General features: G+C 38.4%; 2 protein-coding genes across 3 annotated transcripts; one reads left to right on the top strand and one right to left on the bottom strand.

The window, feature by feature from the left end:
• The first annotated feature begins 5,135 nt into the window (after positions 1-5,135).
• Positions 5,136-16,285, top strand: mepce (methylphosphate capping enzyme). Its single transcript, XM_023962449.1, has 5 exons — positions 5,136-5,610; positions 7,362-9,178; positions 13,822-14,040; positions 14,139-14,262; positions 14,345-16,285. Exons 2-5 carry the CDS (start codon positions 7,409-7,411, stop codon positions 14,377-14,379), a joined length of 2,148 nt encoding a protein of 715 aa, XP_023818217.1. The 5' UTR covers positions 5,136-5,610; positions 7,362-7,408; the 3' UTR covers positions 14,380-16,285.
• A 3,126-nt stretch (positions 16,286-19,411) lies between these two features.
• On the bottom strand, positions 19,412-20,762 carry LOC100301589 (beta-defensin). Of its 2 annotated transcripts, XM_023962098.1 has the most exons (4): positions 20,411-20,762; positions 20,075-20,224; positions 19,804-19,915; positions 19,412-19,677 (listed from the first exon to the last, which is right to left on the bottom strand). In XM_023962098.1, the coding sequence occupies exons 2-4, from the start codon at positions 20,181-20,183 to the stop codon at positions 19,656-19,658; spliced, it is 243 nt and encodes an 80-aa protein (XP_023817866.1). In that variant the 5' UTR covers positions 20,184-20,224; positions 20,411-20,762; the 3' UTR covers positions 19,412-19,655.
• Positions 20,763-20,979: the final 217 nt, after the last annotated feature.

Genomic DNA, 20,979 nt, shown 5'->3' with positions numbered 1-20,979 from the left:
ACCTAATGGCTTTATTTATTTTTTAATTTACTGCCGCATTATCCTGCCCTGAGCTGTTTGAGTATATTTTGGGATTCTTTATTATATAGCCTGTACAATCTAAATCAATTTCCAGCTTCTGTTCTAATGGAGTTTATAAATCCTGAAGAAAATGATGGAATCACCACTCATATAGAAAATTGCTATAAATCTGTAATTAGTAAAGCAAGAATTTATGAAGCCCACAACAAATAAGCTATTTGTTGACCACCTTCAGAAGTCTAAATATGCAAAGAAGAGCCCTTTGAAGAAGAGATATTGAAGACTTGAATGACTGCTTACAGCTGGTTGGTCAACATATACCATCACCTTAACAAGAGAGCTGTCATCTGAATGACCTAACACAATTATAAAACTCTCCCAAGAGACAACTGAGTGCAGCAAAATGGATGTCAATTGTTCCTGGTCAGCATGAGTCCAAAATCTGAAGCAAAGCTGCACTTAGAATTTACAAAATACACAACAAGAACTAAAAGAATCAGGAAAAACTATCAAATTCAAATCTATTTATTGTTGTATTTTCATTCATTTGATTTGGAAGTTTTATTTCTAACTGCATTGCATTATGTCAACACTATTTCCTCACAAAAAACAGAACACTTGAAAGATTTTTGTGATCTCAAATAAGGAGGAGCTCGCTGCTTTACAGTTTTGTCAGAGAGGAACAGCCCAGGCTCAAGAGTAATGTTTGAAAGGACAGCTCTCTCATGAGCATAGCAGCCTGATTTGACACATAAGTAATTCATGACCCTCAGCAAGGACACGGGATCACACACTGGCAGGAAGACACAGAAACACACCTCTGTAAGATATGTGCAAAGGGGAGAATCAGTGACCTCGGATATACAGAGCTGTTTTGTGTGGCTCCTTGATCTTATAAGATAAACCATATTAGTGCTATGGAGTTTTGGAAAAGTGTAAACTAAAAACACTGGTTACCAGAAGGTAGACAAAAATCTAAAAGGGATTCATACATTTTTGTGAAAATGAAATTCCAAGAAAGTTATTTGTTATTCCTGAAAAAAAAGAAGCAAGTTAATGTATAACTTTGAGCATTATTGTTACAACACTTTTATATGGGTCCAAATCCTTTTGCTCCTTACTCTTGACAATAGAAAAACTTGATTTAAGACTTGAAAATAATTGCACTGTCATTTTTGGTACTGTTTTGAGAATGTTTTAAATTTTATAATGTTTTATGAGGTTTTATTAATTTAGGCCAACTTGTACCAGTTTTTTCACATTTTCTTCTAAAATGACTAGTTTCTACTCATTGCACTATAATACTATCACTATAATCAGAATGAACTACATTTAGGTGCATAAAACGCAAAATAATACAAATCATTTTCTTAAAACTGGTTAAAAAAACGTATTATTGGGCTGTATAACATTCAGTTTTAAGTAATTCTATCGGACAGGATTTTCCTCTTTTGAAAGCTTGTGTAAAACATCTTGCTTTTAGATTTTGATATCTTATCAGATTTCTTCTTAAGTATAAATTGCTAGATTTGCTACCTTTTGGAGATGTTTTTCTCTTAAGATTGGTGTTCTTTTCCTATTTTTTGGGCTACCTCTAGTGTATAAGCCGTCACGCACTCTTCGCGTCCGATCCATCTAACAATTAACCAGACCTGGGCGTGGGGGCACCGATCAGCTCCCAAAGGGCAACGCAAAATGCTGTCCATGACAACACAGGCCTGATCGAGCCCCTCCCCCTGACAGCTGGCTCATTGTGTGGCGTGGCTCTGAAGCGGCCTTGTTCCCCCTTTGCTTGGACAGTTCAATAACTAATCTCGGTGCAGCCAAGAGAATGCAGCTTTTTAAACGAGGGGGGCAGCTCTGATGGAAAGTCATAATCTGTGTGTCAGTGTGGTGCACGTTAACTGGTGGACCACCTCGTCAGTTCAAATGAGGTAGAAAACTAGTTTTGCAGTGGTTGCAGGGGTGATATCACAAATCTGACATACTTCCTTTCATTTTTTTTCCACAATTGTGTTACCATTAACAGTTTACTCCTATTTTAACAGCTAAAGACTTCAAGAAGATTACTAAATGTGTTTTCTTTGTTAGGAATGAAGTAGTTACTTTAATATCTAACTGCACTTGCAGAATACTTAGTTTGACAGTTTCAATGTTTTTGTCGCCTTCATTCTCCTTTGCAGCATTTTTTTAGGTGTTTATTCAAATGTATGTTTATAATATCAATATTAGAAAAGCATCCCACACTGTTCACATTTGTCTACCTAAACTCATAGGAATCATTCGTAAGTTCAAATCAGGCAGGTCATTTAAAAGGCAATCACTCCCGCTTTTGATCCCACGTGAAAGATGACACAATCACCACTTTGCTGACCAGCAGCCAACGGTCACTCACAGTGGCACAGAGTGTGAACTCACAGAGTAGACATGGGGGTTGTTCTGATGTGACCGCACACGGGACACGCGAGCCGGCCCCTCCCTCTGTCACACGCAGGATAATGACCAGCCGGCTCGTGCTCTTCACAGAGGGCCTCAAGAACCATATGTGTTCACCACTTTCTGCTTGGACACACACAAACAATTGAATATGTCCAGAGCGCTTGAGGCGCAGACCCTGAGGAAGGGCAGATGGTGTCCGGGATTGAAGACCGCACCCACATTACCATGAGAAAAGAGGGTGACAGAAAAGGAGGGGGACAGGTACCCTCTCGTTTTAGTTTTCTTCCATAGAGACTACAAAGGAGGGGTGACTCATTAAACCGGAGAGTCTGTTGCACTGATTTGAAAAGCAATTAGGAGCATGCTCCACACTCAGACTACCAGAGATAATAAAACACCCGTTGAAACATTTTTTTCCCTTTTTCCAAATGTTACTTTGTTATTTATTTTTATTATATTGTCTTCCAAAAAGTTTTATATTAGCATAATGTTAAGGGTTAGGGGAAAAATATATCAAACTTTCTGCATTATTAATATTACATGTATAAGTCACTGATAGTCGTTATTATTGTATTATTGTTTTAAGAATTGATGCAATGATTTGAATTTCTGTTTTTGTGGAGTTTTGTGGGGTTTTGTGATAGCCATCAGAACCAGGCCTACAGTACAGAGAGATAACACTGATGTTACAGCTGCATTCAAGCATTTATTGAATATTACTGGAGGATTTTACTCTGGATAAGAATTTACTTATGAACTTGAAATGTTCGATTGACCACATGCACATAAGCAGTTTTCCCTCTGGAGGGCATGCAAACATTGTGCTGGTGCCTGTCACAATTACAGTAACTCAACATATACATCCAAAGTTAAGTGATATTTTATTTTACAAATCAAAATCGAGTCTGTTTACTTACAACGATGAAAGGGAAAACTAATATAGCCTTAAAAAACGCGTAAAAATTAAATTCTGAAAGAACATCCAGTGTTAAACGCAGGATAAAACTGTTTAGAAAAATGGTAAAAAAAAAAGATTTGATCGCCCCCTTGTGGCCATTCAGAAAACAGATGTAAAAGGTCACTGAAGCAACATCAAGGTGTCCATGATGGCAGTCATATCTCACACTAACACCCAAATAGACTTAAATACCAGAAATACTTCATAATTGTGTTGGAAATATGAAGTATGTAGAAGAAAACAACCCTAAAGCTTATGTGTACAACTGTAGTTGTACACTTTCATTTGACCTACAACAATAAAAATACATAACATGTAGAGTACAAAAAAACATGCTACTGCAAGAAAGAATAGTTTATTGTAGTCATTGATTTTTTTTCTTTCATTTACCTGTTACTGTACCTTCCATATATTTTGCCAATTTGTTTTTAAAAAAATAACTATTTTGATTTTACCCTCAACGTAATAAAGGCTGTAAGACAGAAAATCACATGGCTTGATCTATAAACAGTTGAGAGTGATGATTTTCAATCAAAATACAGGGAGAGCTTTGTGTAGCAAATGCAAAAAAAAGGGTTTGGAAGAAAAAAAAACAAGTTATTCAAAGCAAATATTTAATGTTTTCATTTGCTACTTAGAAAGTTGTGCTTGTGTTAGCATGAATATCACTTCATGCGTGGTAAAATGAAAAATTAATTGTGGTCATTTAATTTAGAAATAGCTGTTACATCAGCTAAATGTCAAATTTGAGACACTTTTTAAAAATGTGTTAAAATGTCTTTTGGCTTCAAACTAAGCATTTCAGGCTGCTAACTGTAATGAATTTGCTTGAAAGTGTTGAAATTTGCTGCCGTAAAAGAAAGCTGTTATAAATCAAGAAATAGCCCTTTACAAAAAGAAAACAAATGTAATATAAAATGATGAGAAAGTTCATAACTCCTAAATTCACTTTATTTTCCCAAGTTAGATAGTTACAAATATTACAGGAAACTATTGTACTTTCACAGCTTTGTATCAGACAGCATCTCACAACTGTTTGGCCAATTTCTTATAAGCAGCGATCATGCATTAATGTAAAAGGTTACATCAATCTGAAATTCTGCTAAGAATCTTCCTTTCAAGAAAATCCAAAGTAAAGTTGTGAGCAGGTTACTGAGGAGGCCACTTGTGGATCTGTTCCATGACTTAGAATTAAGCAAAGGTTATTCATTTGACTGCTGCTGCAAAAGATTAAACAAATCTAAACACACACTGTTGAGGTGTTTGACAGTCAGTATTATTTTATACTCTCGTTCAATTACAGATCTGAAATTAAATCTATTACTATTAGAAATTTTGCTTTTTCCAAACTTTTAAGCACTTTATCACATTATTTCACTTAAAGGACGGACAGACAGACAGACAGAAGATAATTAATGGTATTGCTATAATTTTTTTCTCTTGACAATAAGATTTATTTTATGCTTTAAAAAGTGCTACTAATATACTGAAGATGAGAGATTACTGTTAAAATGATGGATGAAGGATGAGGTGGTGGGAGGGTGGTCAGGGCCGCAGAATTGCTCAATGTGGACCTACTTTGTGTTGTTGGGCATCTGTGCCTTTATAGTCCCGTTTTTAGACCAAAACAATGGCCAAGTTTGTTCATTAAAATGTGTTTGCTGACTGTCATTAAAAGTTCCACTCGCTCGCGGCCTCTTCTGGGATTAGGGGTCTGAATCTAATGGCAAAGAGTTCCCACTACCTTGCGCGAGCTCACAGATCTCCGCCCCGGTCACGTTAAGCTTACAACTCGAAGCCCGGATGCGCCGCCATGCCGACTCTCGTCAGCGAATGCTGTCATTTATTCACCAAACTGTCCGCCTGGAGTTGACCGAACAAGTCGACAAGGCAGTGGGGGAAACAAGAGAGACCTAGTGGGGTACAGGCCGTGCTTTGCGTGTAAACCGTGAGCGCCGTTGGGCTCGGAGACACTGGGGTGCTAGCTAGGCTAACGTTAGCTTGAGTGGAAGCAGAGCGGGGTGGAGACGGCCCGGCCGGAGGCGGGGAGAGCACCACCGCGGGGTGACACTGGGATCCTGACGGTGACCACACTGTTCGGCGGCCATCTGGGACATAGTATCACTTTCCCGTACCGGACTTGGGATTTGTTTGTTTATTTTTGTTCTGGATTCACCCGTCAGCGCATGAAGGTGGGTACTTGGTCGTTTATTTATCACCACTGTTGCTCCAGAGCTAAACGTTTAGGCGACGTTTTCAGAGCTCTGGCCCACGATGGAGGAGCTAAGGGCTAGCATGCTAACCCAAACTACTGTTCCAGACTCTGACTCAGAAACTTCTCAGGTCAGCAACCTCCGAGTGGACACGCTTCAGATGTCAGCCTGTCAGGAGGGCAATGCTAACGAAAAATCTGCCGCGGACCGTAGGACCTTTAAAATTAATATAATAAAATGCAACACTCAGCTAAAAACAAAGTAATTTATTTACTATTAAGAAAATTATATGTTTTATATATTCAATATGCCCGGATTCTCCTTTATGATTTTATTTGCTGTTCGTTTTGTCCATCTTATTACTTTCCTGACTTAATTATGGAGGCCAGAATCTGCACACTGACTCCCCAGATGACTTTTAATGCATGCAACCATAAAGAACAGATTGAAGTTTCCTTAAAACAATGTCGATGAATCTCAAATCAATTCTTTTTTTTTTTATCAATCATAGATAATGCAGTTTGCATGATTTTAAAATAAGGCTAAAACCGAAAACACTGAAAATCCAAATATTTTGTTTGGATTTTTTTGCAAATGACATCATCATGACAATATCCTACAGTTTTATAAAACCACTTTCTGAGAACTTCAAACTTTAGTTTTGGTAACATCCAAATCTATTTTTTTAATGTAAAGCTGATAATGAATTATGAAGTTGCAGAAATGTTTATCCAGGAAGTTGTAGATATACAAATATAGGATTGTCATCTTTTTTTTTTTTTTTTTTAAAAGTTAACTCTTCAATTGAAAACAACAACAAAAGCATTAACCTTTCTTTTAGGCTCTAAACAGTAGGAATAGTGGAAGAACAAACATGTTTCTTCTACACAGGCACAAAAACAATAGCAACAACAATAGCAACGTCACATCTTAAAGGTGTATTTTTGGTTTTGGAGAATATGATGACCTTCTGTCCCTTCTCTGTTAGTTTAAGTTTGAATGTAGTTTTGTTAGGAAGTGCATGAGGAATATTTGTGCCTTCTAATCAGGTGGCACAAATGCTATAAACCTTATGTATCTCTGATAAGGTAGAGCAGCAGAGACGGGTGGAACCTCCCTCTATATGCTACCATGAACCAAGCAGGAACAGTGTGGTTAAAAAAGAAAGATGTTTTGTCTGTACTAGCATTTTTGACCAAAGCATGTTGCAGATGACATCCCAAATTATGATTTTACTTATTTAAAGTCTATTTTAAAAAGTGTTCTCAGTGGTCTTTTAATTAAAATTTTGTCGTTTTTAGTCCAAAAAAAAACAACCTATATCATTATCTAGGATGAATAAATTTGTTGCTTGTCGTTGTAGGTTTCACATCACAGCTTCAAGCTTTTTCCAATGGCATTTTTCATCTGCCCCTGATTTGGAACAACTGGAATAAAGGAACACTCAGAAACAAAATTTTTAGCTATATTGTCTTTATACTTGTCCTCCATTGTTAGAAAAACGCCACAAAAACTTTCATCAGATTAGGTATTTAAAGTTTTTGTTGGCAAAAACATCAATTATCATTGTCTTTTTTTTTTGCATTCTTTGTAATGCAATTAAACAAAAATCTACCTATCGGTTGTTTTGGCACTTTTTTGGAACTTAATTTAATGTTTACGGTGTTTTATTCAAGGGATTATAAGAGATCAGATGGTCCTTTAACAGCTGTATTCTTCCTTGTTTTCAGACAAAGGACAAACAAGTTTCAATGAACAGTTCTGGAAACTAACAGAGATGTCTGTCGAGGAGGACGCCATAAAAACTGGCAGTTTAGAGGCCAGGTCAACGCCATCTCTGCAGCTCTCAGACTGTACTGGAGGTTACAGCAGTGTGTCCGTGATGATGGAGGAAAATGCAGCCACGCATGACTTTGCAGCTGCCTGTCCTGTCCCGGGCACTGCAGCCTCACCAAAGCACACGAGCACAGACAGCGCGGGACAAAAAGCCAGAGGGAGCGAGAACAGCATCAATCGCAGGAACAGCTTCCCTCACTCCAAACAACAGCAACAGCAAACGAAATTAACCAAGCGGCGCTACACAGCCAGTTCTAACTTCAAACATCCCACATCGAGCAAGAGGAGACGAAGAGCCATCTCCGAGAGTGACTCTGTCCTGCCCACCAACTTTCTCTTGGGTGGCAACATTTTTGACCCGCTTAATCTGAACAGCCTCCTGGATGAGGAGGTCAACAGGGCACTTAACGCAGAGACACCAAAATCCTCTCCACTTCCTGCAAAGAGTCGAGATCCAGTGGAGATCCTCATTCCGAGAGATATAACTGATCCTCTGAACCTGAACAGCGGGATAGCAGACAACTGCTTTTTGGTGTCCCCCTACAAGAGCGGAGGAAGAAGAAGGCATCGCAACAGACATCATGGTGGGGGTGGTGGAGGAGGCGGAGTTGGTAGTGGGATTCCAATAACGCAGGCGAACCACTCCGAATCGACAAAAAGTGAGGTCAAAATGAGCTCCTCCACACAACTTTTAGGTACGCAAGGCTCTTGTTCGGTTCTCGATTCTTCTAAAGAGTCCATGAGTTTCTCTAGTGTCACGGCAGATTCCCACGAGAGCACAGCTGAGAACGCAGCAAGCGGCAAAGATGAGACGCTGTTTGTACCTGTCGAAGAATATACCTGCCCCCTGTCGGGGGGGCCAAGCCACCACGCCGGAAGACGCAGACGAAGGCGCAACTCAGGCAAAATTGATCCTCCTGTCACCCATTCTACTCCCAGCGGTAAATTAGCACCAAATGACAAAAGTTGTGGTACAGGCGGAGCACAAAATTATTTTCACACACCAAAAATTGGTCCCAAAACTGGAGGGGGGTCACGTTCGTACCAGCAACCTCACAGTCAGGCAAAAGGACACCAAAAGAAGTTCCAGTATGGAAACTACAATAAATATTATGGTTATCGCAACCCGGGCAACAGTGAAGACCCGCGTGTTCGTGTATTGCGTCCGGAGTGGTTTGAAGGTAAAGATGTGCTGGACTTGGGGTGCAATTCAGGTCACTTAACACTCTACATTGCCAAAATGCTGCGGCCTGCACGCATATTGGGGCTCGATATAGATGGTGGGTTGATCCATGCAGCTCGTAAAAACATTAGGCATTATCTGTCTGAGCTGCAAACCCAGGAGGCCAGACAAGCTGCTAAACAGGAAGAAAGAAATGACAAGGATGTCAGCACGGGGACAGACGAGAAGCACAGGGACACCGAGCGCAGAGAGGAGCACTGCAAAGCAGAGAGAGGACAAAGAGGCACTGCGGAGGCTGAGAGTGACAATGGCTTCTGTCACACAGATGATGTAGGGACTCCAAGGCAAGATGACAAAACAGGAGAGACAGGACAAGGAGACTGTGAAAAGCAAAGCGCTGATCAGTCAGTGAGCTGCTCCTTTCCCGTGTCTCTACGGATCTCCAGAGGACCCATCGCTGCACCTCCTTTGACCGAAACACCCACCCCTCAGCCCGGGCAATTTCCTGCCAATGTCTCCTTTATCAAGGTACGTTGATGTTGGGCAATTCCATTTTAATCTTCGTAGTTTTCACGTGTTTCTAATGTCTTAGCTATGTCAAAAAATCACAGAAATGTATTATTCTGCTTCCAGACTTCAAAAGAGAATTTGCACATTCTTCTTGTCTACATGTCAGTGTATATAATGAGGATCTTTGTTTGTATGAATGTCCTCCATTGTCTTCATAGCTGTTGGAATCTTGGCTTTTTTTTTTTTTGTTCGTGTTAATCAACTAACAGGAGCATGCTAAGTCAATTAGCAAGTCAGCACATATGTGGCTAATCTAATCTAGTTGTTATGGAAACATTAGTAGTAAAAAATAACGACTCATCTATTTGTACGGACAGTATTTTAGTTTCCTTAGAAGACAGCAGAAGTCAATACTTAATGAATATTTAACAGCATAAAATGCTGCTTCCACCAAAGTGCTGAGACCAGAGACTGGAGAGTCGGGCCTTCTTGTTCTCACCTGAGATCATTGTGAGGCTGCAGAGTGCCACAGTCTCTGCCATCTTGGATGCAGTGTTTAAGCTGCTGCTCACATCAGTCTTTTAACTCCTTTTACTACAAGTCAGATGCTCATGCAAGTACTTGAACTGCTGTTTTGTGGTAATCCGAGAGAGCATTTTGCTCCACCGTTTAAAGAAAAAGAGCATGCAGAAATAACACAGACACTGCAGTAAAGGCATGCACCATTATAACTAGACAACTCAGTCCCTCCTGCAGTCAGTCTGAAGTTACGTTCACACCACCCTCGCCGAGGCGCGTTCAAGCTTCCAATGAAGAGTCTATGTCAGGGGTGTCAAACTCATTTTCACTGAGGGCCACATCAGCATGGCGGCTGTCCTCAAAGCACCAGATATAACTTATACATGTAACTAAATGTAATGAAAAATAAATGTAACTACTCCTTAATGTTAAATAACTCATTATTTATTTATTTATTTAAACTTTTTAAATTGACAATAACAGTTTCATAGAAAACATATGTTTGTTTGTTATTCTGGCATAAATCCTTTTAAATTTGATTCTGACAGGTTAGGTTATATGAACAGTGTTTAAGTCCTAATGTATAGTTGGTCAATCAGATATTTTAAGTCCAATTCCCCCTAGATATGAATAAATACACACCAATTTGTATTTTTTATTCTAAGAAATTAAAAACTTTTATGCTCTCGCGGGCCACATAAAATGATATGGCGGGCCACATTTGGCCCCCGGACCTTGAGTTTGACACATGTGGTCTTTGTAAACACGCGTAAACGCTTGTTTCAGGCTTCCGGGTTCAAAACTCTTGCAGTCTCACATAACTGCACAAGTTTCTACAACCACTTTAAGGCTTCATGTACATAAGGTGTGGTATGGAGAGAAATTAGACTCAGTCGGATTTTTGCGTGCGTAATTCTTGATTTGTGCATAAATTAGGATTTGTGTATGCATATTCTTGCTTTGTGCGTGCGTAAATTAGGATTTGTGCACAAATTTGGATTTGTGCGTGATTTGTTACTCACATAATACGTTTTGTGTATAAGTTAAAAAAATATAAAATGAAAAAAATACAAAATGCAATTTACGTATGCACAAATTAAGATTACAACAGCTTGAAACTACTTACACACACACATCTTTAAAAAACACGCACGAATCCCTTGTTACGCACACACGAAGCCAAAGTTACGCACGGATCTACCGTGAGACTGTTTTGACGTCTCACAAATCCGTCCGTAAGTGCTGCGTTTAAATACCAGTGGAATGCTCGGTCATTAGAATTTTCCTATCAGCCTTCCCTTCTAAACGTATCCAGACAATGACTCGATCAATACATGAAGACAGTAGATGTTAGTGTTGAACATAGAGGCTACTTACTTCGGGGCGCTGACCACCGAGATGGGCCGCCGTTCTTCCCGTGACTCTCTCAGTTTGACTGCCTTTGATTTTTCCGGAAGAAAATAAACAGTGCCCCCTACTGGTCGTTCCTGTTACGCATTTTGTATCAATTCGGAGTCTCGGAGAATAATATACTTTTAATATATATATTAGCCTTTAAAAGTGAACGTCATATTCTCAGGTAATAATTTTTATTTTCCTTTAAAGTTTTTTTAAGCCCTGCTACACCCACTGAAGGAAATACGTGAAGAAGGGAAGGCTGATAGGAAAATTCTAATGACCGAGCATTCCACTGGTATTTAAACGCAGCACTTACGGACGAATTTGTGAGACGTCAAAACAGTCTCACGGTAGATCCGTGCGTAACTTTGGCTTTGTGTGTGCGTAACAAGGGATTCGTGCGTGTTTTTTAAAGATGTGTTTGTGTGTAAGTAGTTCCGAGCTGTTGTAATCTTAATTTGTGCATACGTAAATTGCATTTTGTATTTTTTTCATTTTACATTTTTTTAACTTATACACAAAACGTATTATGTGAGTAACAAATCACGCACAAATCCAAATTTATGCACAAATCCTAATTTACGCACAAATCAAGAATTACGCACGCACAAATCCGACTGAGTCTAATTTCTCTCCATAGTGTGGCCATTAAACACGAGTTGAAGGTTAAACCACGTTTAACTTTGACCAATCAAAGTGGATGGTGTCCCTTTTCATTCACGGAAGTGCCAACCGTTTAAAAATGATCATGGTGGAGAAATTCGGTTTGTGCCCCACCAGAATTTTATGACAGCATGTTTTTCATATATTGGAATAGAGCTGTGGAAAAAAAACGCCTGGAGCAATATTCGTGAGATTTGCACCTCTTTAAAATCTGACACCAAGCCTCGTCCATCTGTAGGTGGTGGCAGAAATGTGCTTGTAAAAAGTAGCAAAAGAACAAGAAGATGCTCTTCCATGTTTGTCCAGCGTGAAGACCATAGGGTAAACGTGTGTTCAAGAATGTGCGTCATGCCTGGAATGTGGTGTCCATTAAATTCTAATGACTATTTTGGTACAGGATTTTGGAAACATTTTGGGACAGCGTTGATGCTAATCAAACACAATTGTTCTCTCTGAGGTACCAAATGCAACTAATTTGTCGTCATTGATCAGAATGGGGTTTCCTCAAGTTTTGATATTATGTATTTAAAAGAAGAGTTGTGTGTTAACAGAGGTTTCTAACAATATTCTTGGGACACTAAATTTGTGTCATCAATTGAAGTTTAAAGTAAAATTCCTTAAACACAGAGGGCTGAAAAGTAAGCTCCATTTTTGTCTGATTTTGGAAGAATTAAAAAGCCAGGAATGGGATTAGATGTAGTGCTTCAAATAAGGTTACTTATGTAAAGTATGCGTTGCATGAAAATAGTCCGACCCCAATACAGAGCCCTGCAGAACACTTTTAATGCAAGTTGTGCTAGTCTAATTTCTCATTTAGTCAGACTATGTCCTCATTCTTTGCACGGCCAGACTACTTTTTATTTTTTCCTGTCAATTTAACACATCCTCTTAGCATAAAACATTCTACATGAGGCTTTAATATTATTCGTTATTCATGAACGTGAAATCGTATCCTAATGTGTATTAATGTGCATCAAGGATCTTCACTGTACCAAATGTGAGTTCTCACACGTGTGGGTTACAGGTGTCAATGACACTGGTGTTATTGTCATTATCATGGTGATAATCTGAAAACAGGCGCTCATTTTCTTCAAGTTGTGTGGATTTGAACCTTTCTCAGCCCACTAGCTTGGAGATGTATTGTAGTTTTTCTAAAGTGTTTTTATCGTTTCATCAGTATGTTGATCTGGAGCTGCATCAGTTTTGTGGAGCAACTAATGGAATTGGCTGGTTGAAGACAGCTGCGTGTTTGTGAATGAAATCAATCATTTCCTCCTCAGCTTTTATGGAAGAGATAATGGGAGCACAGCAAAAAGCTCCTCCTGTAAATCACTAAAATGCCTGCCACCATTTAGTGTACACAAAAGAACTCAGTTCAAGGGTTGAAAAAGCAGGATGATCATTGTTTGTGCGACAAAAGAGTCCATTGAGTGCAAAAAAAAAAAGCCAACCAAAATGCCTGATATAGAATTAGTTATATTTCCAAAAATATATTTCAATGCTGAAAAACTGATGTTGCTGTTGATTGATTGAATCTGCTGACCCTGATCAAAGAAGCACATACAGTTTTCAACTATTTGCCAGCTGACCAAAAATAAAAGCAAACCATTTCTCAGCAAGTAAAGTGAAAACAAACTGATCTGCAGCTGCTTGGACTGAATTGTCCCCTTAATTTGAGCTGTAAAATGTGGATTGTATTTATGCAAACACATCAAGGGAGATGCCACAGGGGTCATTATCTGGTTTTGTCCCAGAAACATTATGTATTGCACTTGCAAGGCCTTTAATGTTTTATTTCACTGTTATTGTTTAAAGGTCAGCTAATAGTGAACTAAAAAGAAAAGTGATGTGAATGTTCCAGAACTGTAAATTCAGGCACAATATCTCCTGATTCTGCAAACTCATTTTACAAAGCAAAAAGCTGACACTAACCCGTCTATAATTGAAGTCAAGTTACTTGTATTCCTGAAATGAACGATCAATTAAAACTCAATTAAAACATGATAAAGTCTTTACTATGCCACAACTACAGCCCTCGTCTGAACTGTCTTTTCTTTGAATCCCCCTCTTCTCTCTTTTAGGCCAATTATGTTTTGGAGAATGAAAATCTGCTGTTAACCCAACGGCCAGAGTACGACGTGATCCTGTGTCTCAGCGTCACCAAATGGGTTCACCTAAACTGGGGAGACAGTGGCCTCAAACAGCTCTTCAAGAGGGTTTATAAACATCTCCGTCCTGGAGGCCTCTTCATCCTGGAGCCGCAACCCTGGGAGTCCTACGTGAGGAGGAAGAAGCTGACTGTAAGAAGCTGAGCCATGATACACGCCATGCAAAACCTTTTGTAGCTGAATAAGAAGTATCTAGATTTTAAACTGTTATTTTCTTATTCTCTTGACAGGACAACATCAACAGGAATTTTCACAGCATTCGGCTCAAACCTGATCAGTTTGCATCATATCTAACAAGTGAGGTGGGATTCACAAGCTTTGAGTCCCTTAAAGCTCCCAAGTGCTCAGCAAGAGGTAACAGTCTACACCGAGCTCCTCTACAGGTCTTCTGCACAGTTCTTTCTTAAAAACTCCTTTCTTTCTTTTTTAATCACAGGTTTCCAGAGGCCAATCTATGTTTTTCAAAAGTGACTTTCCCAATCAAACACCATTGACTGAGTAGCAGAAGTCGCCACCGTCTACTCATGTCAGCTAGCAGGACTGGACTACAAAGGAATCCTCCGGAACAGTTGACTCTGAAAGTCAAACAGGAAAAGAAGCCTGGACCAAAAGTTTAAAAATGGCATCCATTGGAATTATTTGGGACTAAACACAAAAGAAATGTCAAGGGCACCCAAGTTAAGACTCTGCAAACTAATATGACACAAACAAAACAAAACAAAAAAGATTGTGCTGACTGGTTCATTTCTTTTAACTGTCCCCATGGTAACGATGCACAAGACCGATTCATAATTGTTAGCAGAGTTTGACTGTCTTTGGTTGTTTCTCATCTCATCCATCCCACTGTTGTGAGCCCCAACAGGTTACAATATTCTTCGACTCCCAAAATGGTCTATTCGTCAAGTCTGTTTTCCAGAATAGACCTGTGCTCTCTGCATTTCACAACAAACTTCCTTAAAAAAAAGGTTTTAAGAACCCAAGTGCAAATAATGTGCTTTATTCTGAGTACACAAGTGTGAGGCCTATCAGTGACCACGGATGGAGCAGAATTCATAGTCACAGTTCGTTTTTTTTATTTACATCCCGATTTAGGCTTTGAACCCTGTGGCATAGAGCACATTCGTTCAACTTTCTTCTTATTTTTAAAACCATCCATCATCAGCCTTAACATCTGTAATTCATCCGTCTTTTTCCAATTGTTCCCAGTGTCTTGTTTGTTTCCAATTCTTTCGTTATCACTGAAAAAGCGATCAGAAGTTGAAGTTTTGTACGTTTTAGAGCTGTCAACACATACATTGGCATTAAAAATAAGATCAATGAAAAGTTCCGAAGTTGCACAAAGATCTTAAGAATTTAGTTGCTTATCAAAAGTAAGCCAGTGTGTTCACATTCGGTTTGGAAGGAGTTCATGTTGAATATCAGCTTAGTCCTGAGCAAGATTTTTTTTTTTTGAGTCATTAACTCAAATTCAATGACAGATGGAGAAAAATGTTGAGAACAGAGTAGTTTTCCTGAAATCTGCAATTTTTTCCATTCATCATACTCCCAGATTATCAAAAAACAAGCAGTTTCTTCACGAAGTTCTTTAGTTTATAAAATACATTTTTTTAATTTTCCTCAAATCACATTTGATTTGTGGTGGTTTGGCTCAAAAATAACCATTTTAAAGGTATCCTCAGATGTAAGAGCATCGTCAGGGCTGTAAAACATCCGTGTTCTAAACTTTTTATCACTGAAAGAGAAATTTAGACTCCATCAAAGACTTTGGATGGATTTTCTATCTTTAATTGCGCTAAATTGAGCAATGTGCTGAAATTACTCTCAAATCCGAATGTTTTTTTTAAGACTTGAACATGAACATGTTTGTATTGAGGTATTCTACAGATGTTTTGCTTTCTTACAAGATTTTGCCAACAGTATGTCTGAATCCTCTCTGTGAGGTCTGTGGAGGTACGATCTGTCTGTCTTTGTAATATCTGCATTTTTCATTAGTAGTCAGGACAGAGAATTTCTGTTTTTGTTTGTTTGTTTGTGGGGCTGGTTCATTCAGAATATCTCACCTGAGCAAGAATAAGGTGGAAAAAGTAGATTAACTGTTTTTCTGTAAAGATTAATTTGTAAATAAGTTACCAATTTTTTTTTTCCTGTTAATAACTGCTATTTTTTACTTTTTAATGCTTTTTTTATGTTGATTAGTAAGACCCTCACTGTTCTTGTTCTTTAACAGACTGCTGTTCTGCTCTGTAACAACAAATGAATGTGGACTTTCTCCTGTTTTTGCTTTGTTCTGTCTTGCCTGGCACATTGTAAGATTAGTGCTTTATTTTGTTTTTTCCTTGTTTTTTCCCCCTTTTTTATAAATAGATTGAAAGGAGAATTGTTGTCAGTGCACTCTCATTTCCCTTTAATCATTTTGAGATTCTTGAACTTTTGTATCTCACTCTATAACAAAGTGCTAAAATGAAGCTTTTGTTTGATTGACAAAGCTCCAGATTAGAGTTTGTGCAAAGCTAAGACATTCAATCACAGCCTTTGTAGTTGCAATATTACTGAACATCTTTCATGTCATCTGCAAGAGACAAATCTCCTTTATGCTTCCCCAAAAAGCTGTAAAATATATTGGCATATTAGCAGTGACTAAATGTTAGCTCACACTCATAAAAACAAAGCTTTTTAAATCATAGTTTTTAACTCCTCTTGAGGATCTTTGCATATTTTAAGAACAAGATGATCAAATATGTTTAAAAATTTCTACTTTTTCAATAGGCGGATGTTAATGCTAGCTAAAAATGTCTTTAAAAGATCAGTACCCAAAGAAATTACACAATTATATTGCACCTTTGCACAGATAATTTGTGTGTTGTGTCTACTTGTTAGAAAAATTAAGAATTGAAAATATTAAAGAGGATAAGTTGTAGTGAGGCGGCATGCACATTTTTTGTTATTTTCTATAAACCTGTTCCAAGTACTGATAAGTATTTCCTATCCATTCATTTCTGACTTGTTCATGAAATAAACGTGTCTTGAAGCGTAGATAATGTAGGAATGTTGTTTTTTTTTGCTAAATACTTTAGTTCAACACAGATAAGCTTTCAATCTGAGTAGATTTTGTATGAGACAAAAAATAATGTCAAGAATAAAGACATTTTGACAAACCACTTGGTGCAGTGGAAGTTTTAACGTTAACAAAAATGAAGCGTTTAGTTTGTCTTGAGGCGCAGAAACGTTACACTCATGTTATGGGAGCAGTATACATAATTCTATTGATTTATTTTGTTTTTTGTGTGTCATCTTTTTCTTTGATTCTTTTGGGAAAACATTCTAATATCACCATTCCTTGCCCCCCTCCCAATTGACATCTATATGTTTTTCTGCGTTTAACTTTTAAATTGTTTCAATTTGGTGATTTGGTCACTTTAGTTTTTGTTCTGACAGAACCTTTATATCTTGAATAACCCTATGACCAAACAAGCTGAAGTTGTGCTTTTATAACTGCACTTTTCTACACACATTGTAGAGACAATTTAGTAACTCCATGTTACAACAAATGTCAACTGAGTACCTGAATACTTAGAAAGAAGAAATAAAGCAGTAAAAGGATGGTTTTTAGTACATTATTTTCAGAAGTGTTTCCAGATTATGCCAAGACTCAAGAGGATTTTAGATCTATAAGGTTTGGTGAGCACATTGGTTACCGTCAGAGGACTCCACGCTTTAACCTCCTTGTGCTTTGAGGCTTCTCAAGAAAGTTTGGCTAGGGGCTCAGGGGCTTCATGTCTTCGGTTAGAAGAACATTTTCATGGTGTCATTTGTTGATATGGTGAAACATGAGAAGGCTGTGTCAGCTTATATCTCTAATCTTCTAATCCTTTATACTAACAATATTTTTTCTTTAACTTCTCTCCTCCCTGTCTTTTTGAAACTGTTTTTGGCAAATTCCAGCCTTGCTTGAGCAGTTCCTTGAATTGGCTTCCTGTCGTGGTAATACAGAGAGTTTATCTGAATTATCTTAAAGTGTATGCAAAAATAGAAATTGAATAAATGTCTAAATACTCATTGACAAACACACAGTGTTTGATAAAAAACATAATTTAGCATAAAAAACCCTGAAAGCAGTTTTCTGTGAAGCTGTTAAATTATTTTGAAGTGAAACCATTGAATAGCTATGATCGGCATGATGGATATGTGAAATACATTGAAAATTAATAAATAAATAAATACAAATGTAAACGCCAAATAACTTAGACTCTTGCTACACATCACTGGTTGTTTGTCTACAACCTAATGGGGACCATAGTAAAGTTTGATCTTCTTGCATGCAGGAAGGTCCAGATGTATTTTAATTTCTTTTTTAAATTTTTTTATGCTTTTCTTTGTTTACCAAAAGAAAAAAACAAACTGCATCCACTGCTACCAAAAACATTCTTCATAAAAAAGCTCACCACTTCATGTATTTTAACAGAAACCAGGATAAAAGTTAAAATGACTCATACTATGGCCGGATTGGCTCATCACAGTGAAGGTTTTCCTAACATCCTGAGTGGGTTGCAACTTTTGGAAAGTCAAACTTAGAAACACATAGAAATCTGATTTTATTTTAAACCACCAATATTATGTTATACATTTCTAGAAAAAATATCTAGCTCCAAAACTAGAAAATGTAGCCTGGACTCTTCAAGCAAAGACACTTTTGTCACAATCTAAACATTACAAATATTGATATTTACCAGGAAACATTGGTTTTATTACTTCCCTGCAGTTCTATTTCCCAGCTTTTAAAGTAATAGCGAAGGGCAGTACCGTAATTGAATGCTGTCAGTTTTGTAAAGACAGATGGGTAAACAGCACCATTGTGGGTGTACCTCTTTATACTTTAGTCACTGACTGTTCTGTCTGACGAGTACAAAGGTTAAACCCAGACAATAATGCAGGCCGCACAGCAGCAGCGCTTGTTGACAAACAGAGTGCAGACATGTGATGCCTGCTGGACGAGGGGATCAGACATCTTCCGCCGACTCAATTAATACAAGATGCTAGCGTAGTAGGAAGTTTTCAAATTGACACTTTTTGCTCCTAGATCTGAAAGCACATCAATCTAATAGCAAATTAGATCAGTAAATGAGAGACAAAGCCAAACATTTGGTTTTATAATGTGATTCCTGCAAACAAAGCAGCAATGAATTATCTTTTCAGTTCAGTGGTGTATTGTGACGTCGTCCGTTGGTTCCAGACAGTGTTGTTCAGACAGACTGAATGGTGTGATGACATAAACAGACAAGAGACCGATGACATTTCATTCACAAAAGCCCAGCTCTGTAACAGCTATCTGGGTCACTTGACCATCATTGTGTCAGTATAGTGCAGAGAAAAAGCATTTCAGAACTCACTTCTGTTGCACGGATGTGTCAGCACTATGTTTTGAATCTTTTTAGAGGGTAAACCATTATTAAGAGCCATCTTTGGGAGGGACACCTTTTGAATAAAAAGCGCAACCAATGAAACATCAGGTAAGTCATTTTCATGTGTTTAATAGCAGCACTGCATTTCAGAGAGTTAACAAAAGTTCCACTCTCACTACAACGTATCCACTTTATGGTTATCTAACGTGCTAAAGTTCACTTCAAATCACTCATGGTCAATCCCATAATTGTAGGAGCGCTAAAGTCAAACTGTAAAAAGATTCATCCAGAAGACCCTCTGCATCGAGCCTGTCGGACCTCAAGGTTCAGCTTCTTGCAGGTCCGGTGTTAGAACCGCATGGCACAGCACCTGAAAACAACAAAGTGTGACACACGTTTATTTCTTAAGCACTAAAAATCTTACATCCGCTGTAGAACAAAGACATTTGTTTTGTTTAAGTGTATGAATTTTGGGAACTAGTCTTTGCAGTTGTACCTGTATCTTCGAGGGCAACCATGATGCCCAATAATGTACTCCTGGGCATAACAGAACCGCCTGCAGAGTCCTCTATACCCACATGTCCAATACTGCATCACCGGGTCTTTTTCTGTTAAAGAACATACCACATTTTTAAGATCAAAAGCAGCTCAGCTAGTGATGATCACTCTCCAGTCATTCAAGCAGGTTCAGTGTAATGTGAGCAATTATACCTATCTGCTGTGATTTTGATGTTATTCTCTAAAACTAGATGCTGTCTGATGCTTACCCTCCCCATCTGCGAACATCAGAAGAAGCACAAGGAGAACCAAGCCCAGTCCCTTCATGTTGGGGTGCCAATAAGCTCTCACACTGTTGCTCACAGGCTGATGCTTCATTTATAAAGCATTTCAAGCATGGGGGAGGAGTCCAACTCCCTCTGTTCAAATGACAGTGACAGAAGATTGCTGAATGAGGAGAGGCAGACTGGAGATCAGGATTGTACCTTGCTTGACTGACTTTTTCTTAAGGTTTTGAGATGGCTTATGAACATTTTATATATGTGGACATTTCCATGAGTAAAAGCCTCATGCAAATATTAGTGTAGTTTTGAAAAGTATCGTACCTACATACGCTGCTGTGGATGGACAGCCAGGATCCCTCAAATTAAGTCTTGTTGAAATTACAGTTGAAGTGCTGTTTGTTTGGACACAGAAAGTGATCCTGAAGTATGTTTTTCAGTGCAGTCCGCTCACCATCCAGTCCCCACATCTGATCACGGCAGTAGTTCCCATGTTATTGCTGATCCTGTGAAACAACAATCCCAACACACAAAACCCTCTGCCTGGTGATGCAGGGAAGGATTGTTAGAAAACAATCCTCTAGGTATGAACAGGTACAGCATACCCCCCTAGTGTTCACATAAAAGTGTTCGTTTGGTGTCATATTTTAAAGACCCACTCCTATCATCTTTTGATCTATTTACAAAGTGTTCCTAGTGGTCTTTTAAATATCATCCTGTTGTTTTTAGGCAAAATCAAAAATATGTTTCGTTTACTTGTTGCGGAGCAGCAGGAGTTCTTCAGAAATTTGCCTCTGACCTATCGGTGGACTTGACTAACGTGACTGATGCGAAGTAAGCCCCGGCCTCAACTTCCCATCATCCATCTCTCTTGCTAGCTTACACCCCCTCAC

Source organism: Oryzias latipes, chromosome 14, assembly GCF_002234675.1.
Source record: "Oryzias latipes chromosome 14, ASM223467v1".
NCBI classification, from domain to species: domain Eukaryota; kingdom Metazoa; phylum Chordata; class Actinopteri; order Beloniformes; family Adrianichthyidae; genus Oryzias; species Oryzias latipes.
This window is presented reverse-complemented; position numbering and strand designations above follow the sequence as displayed.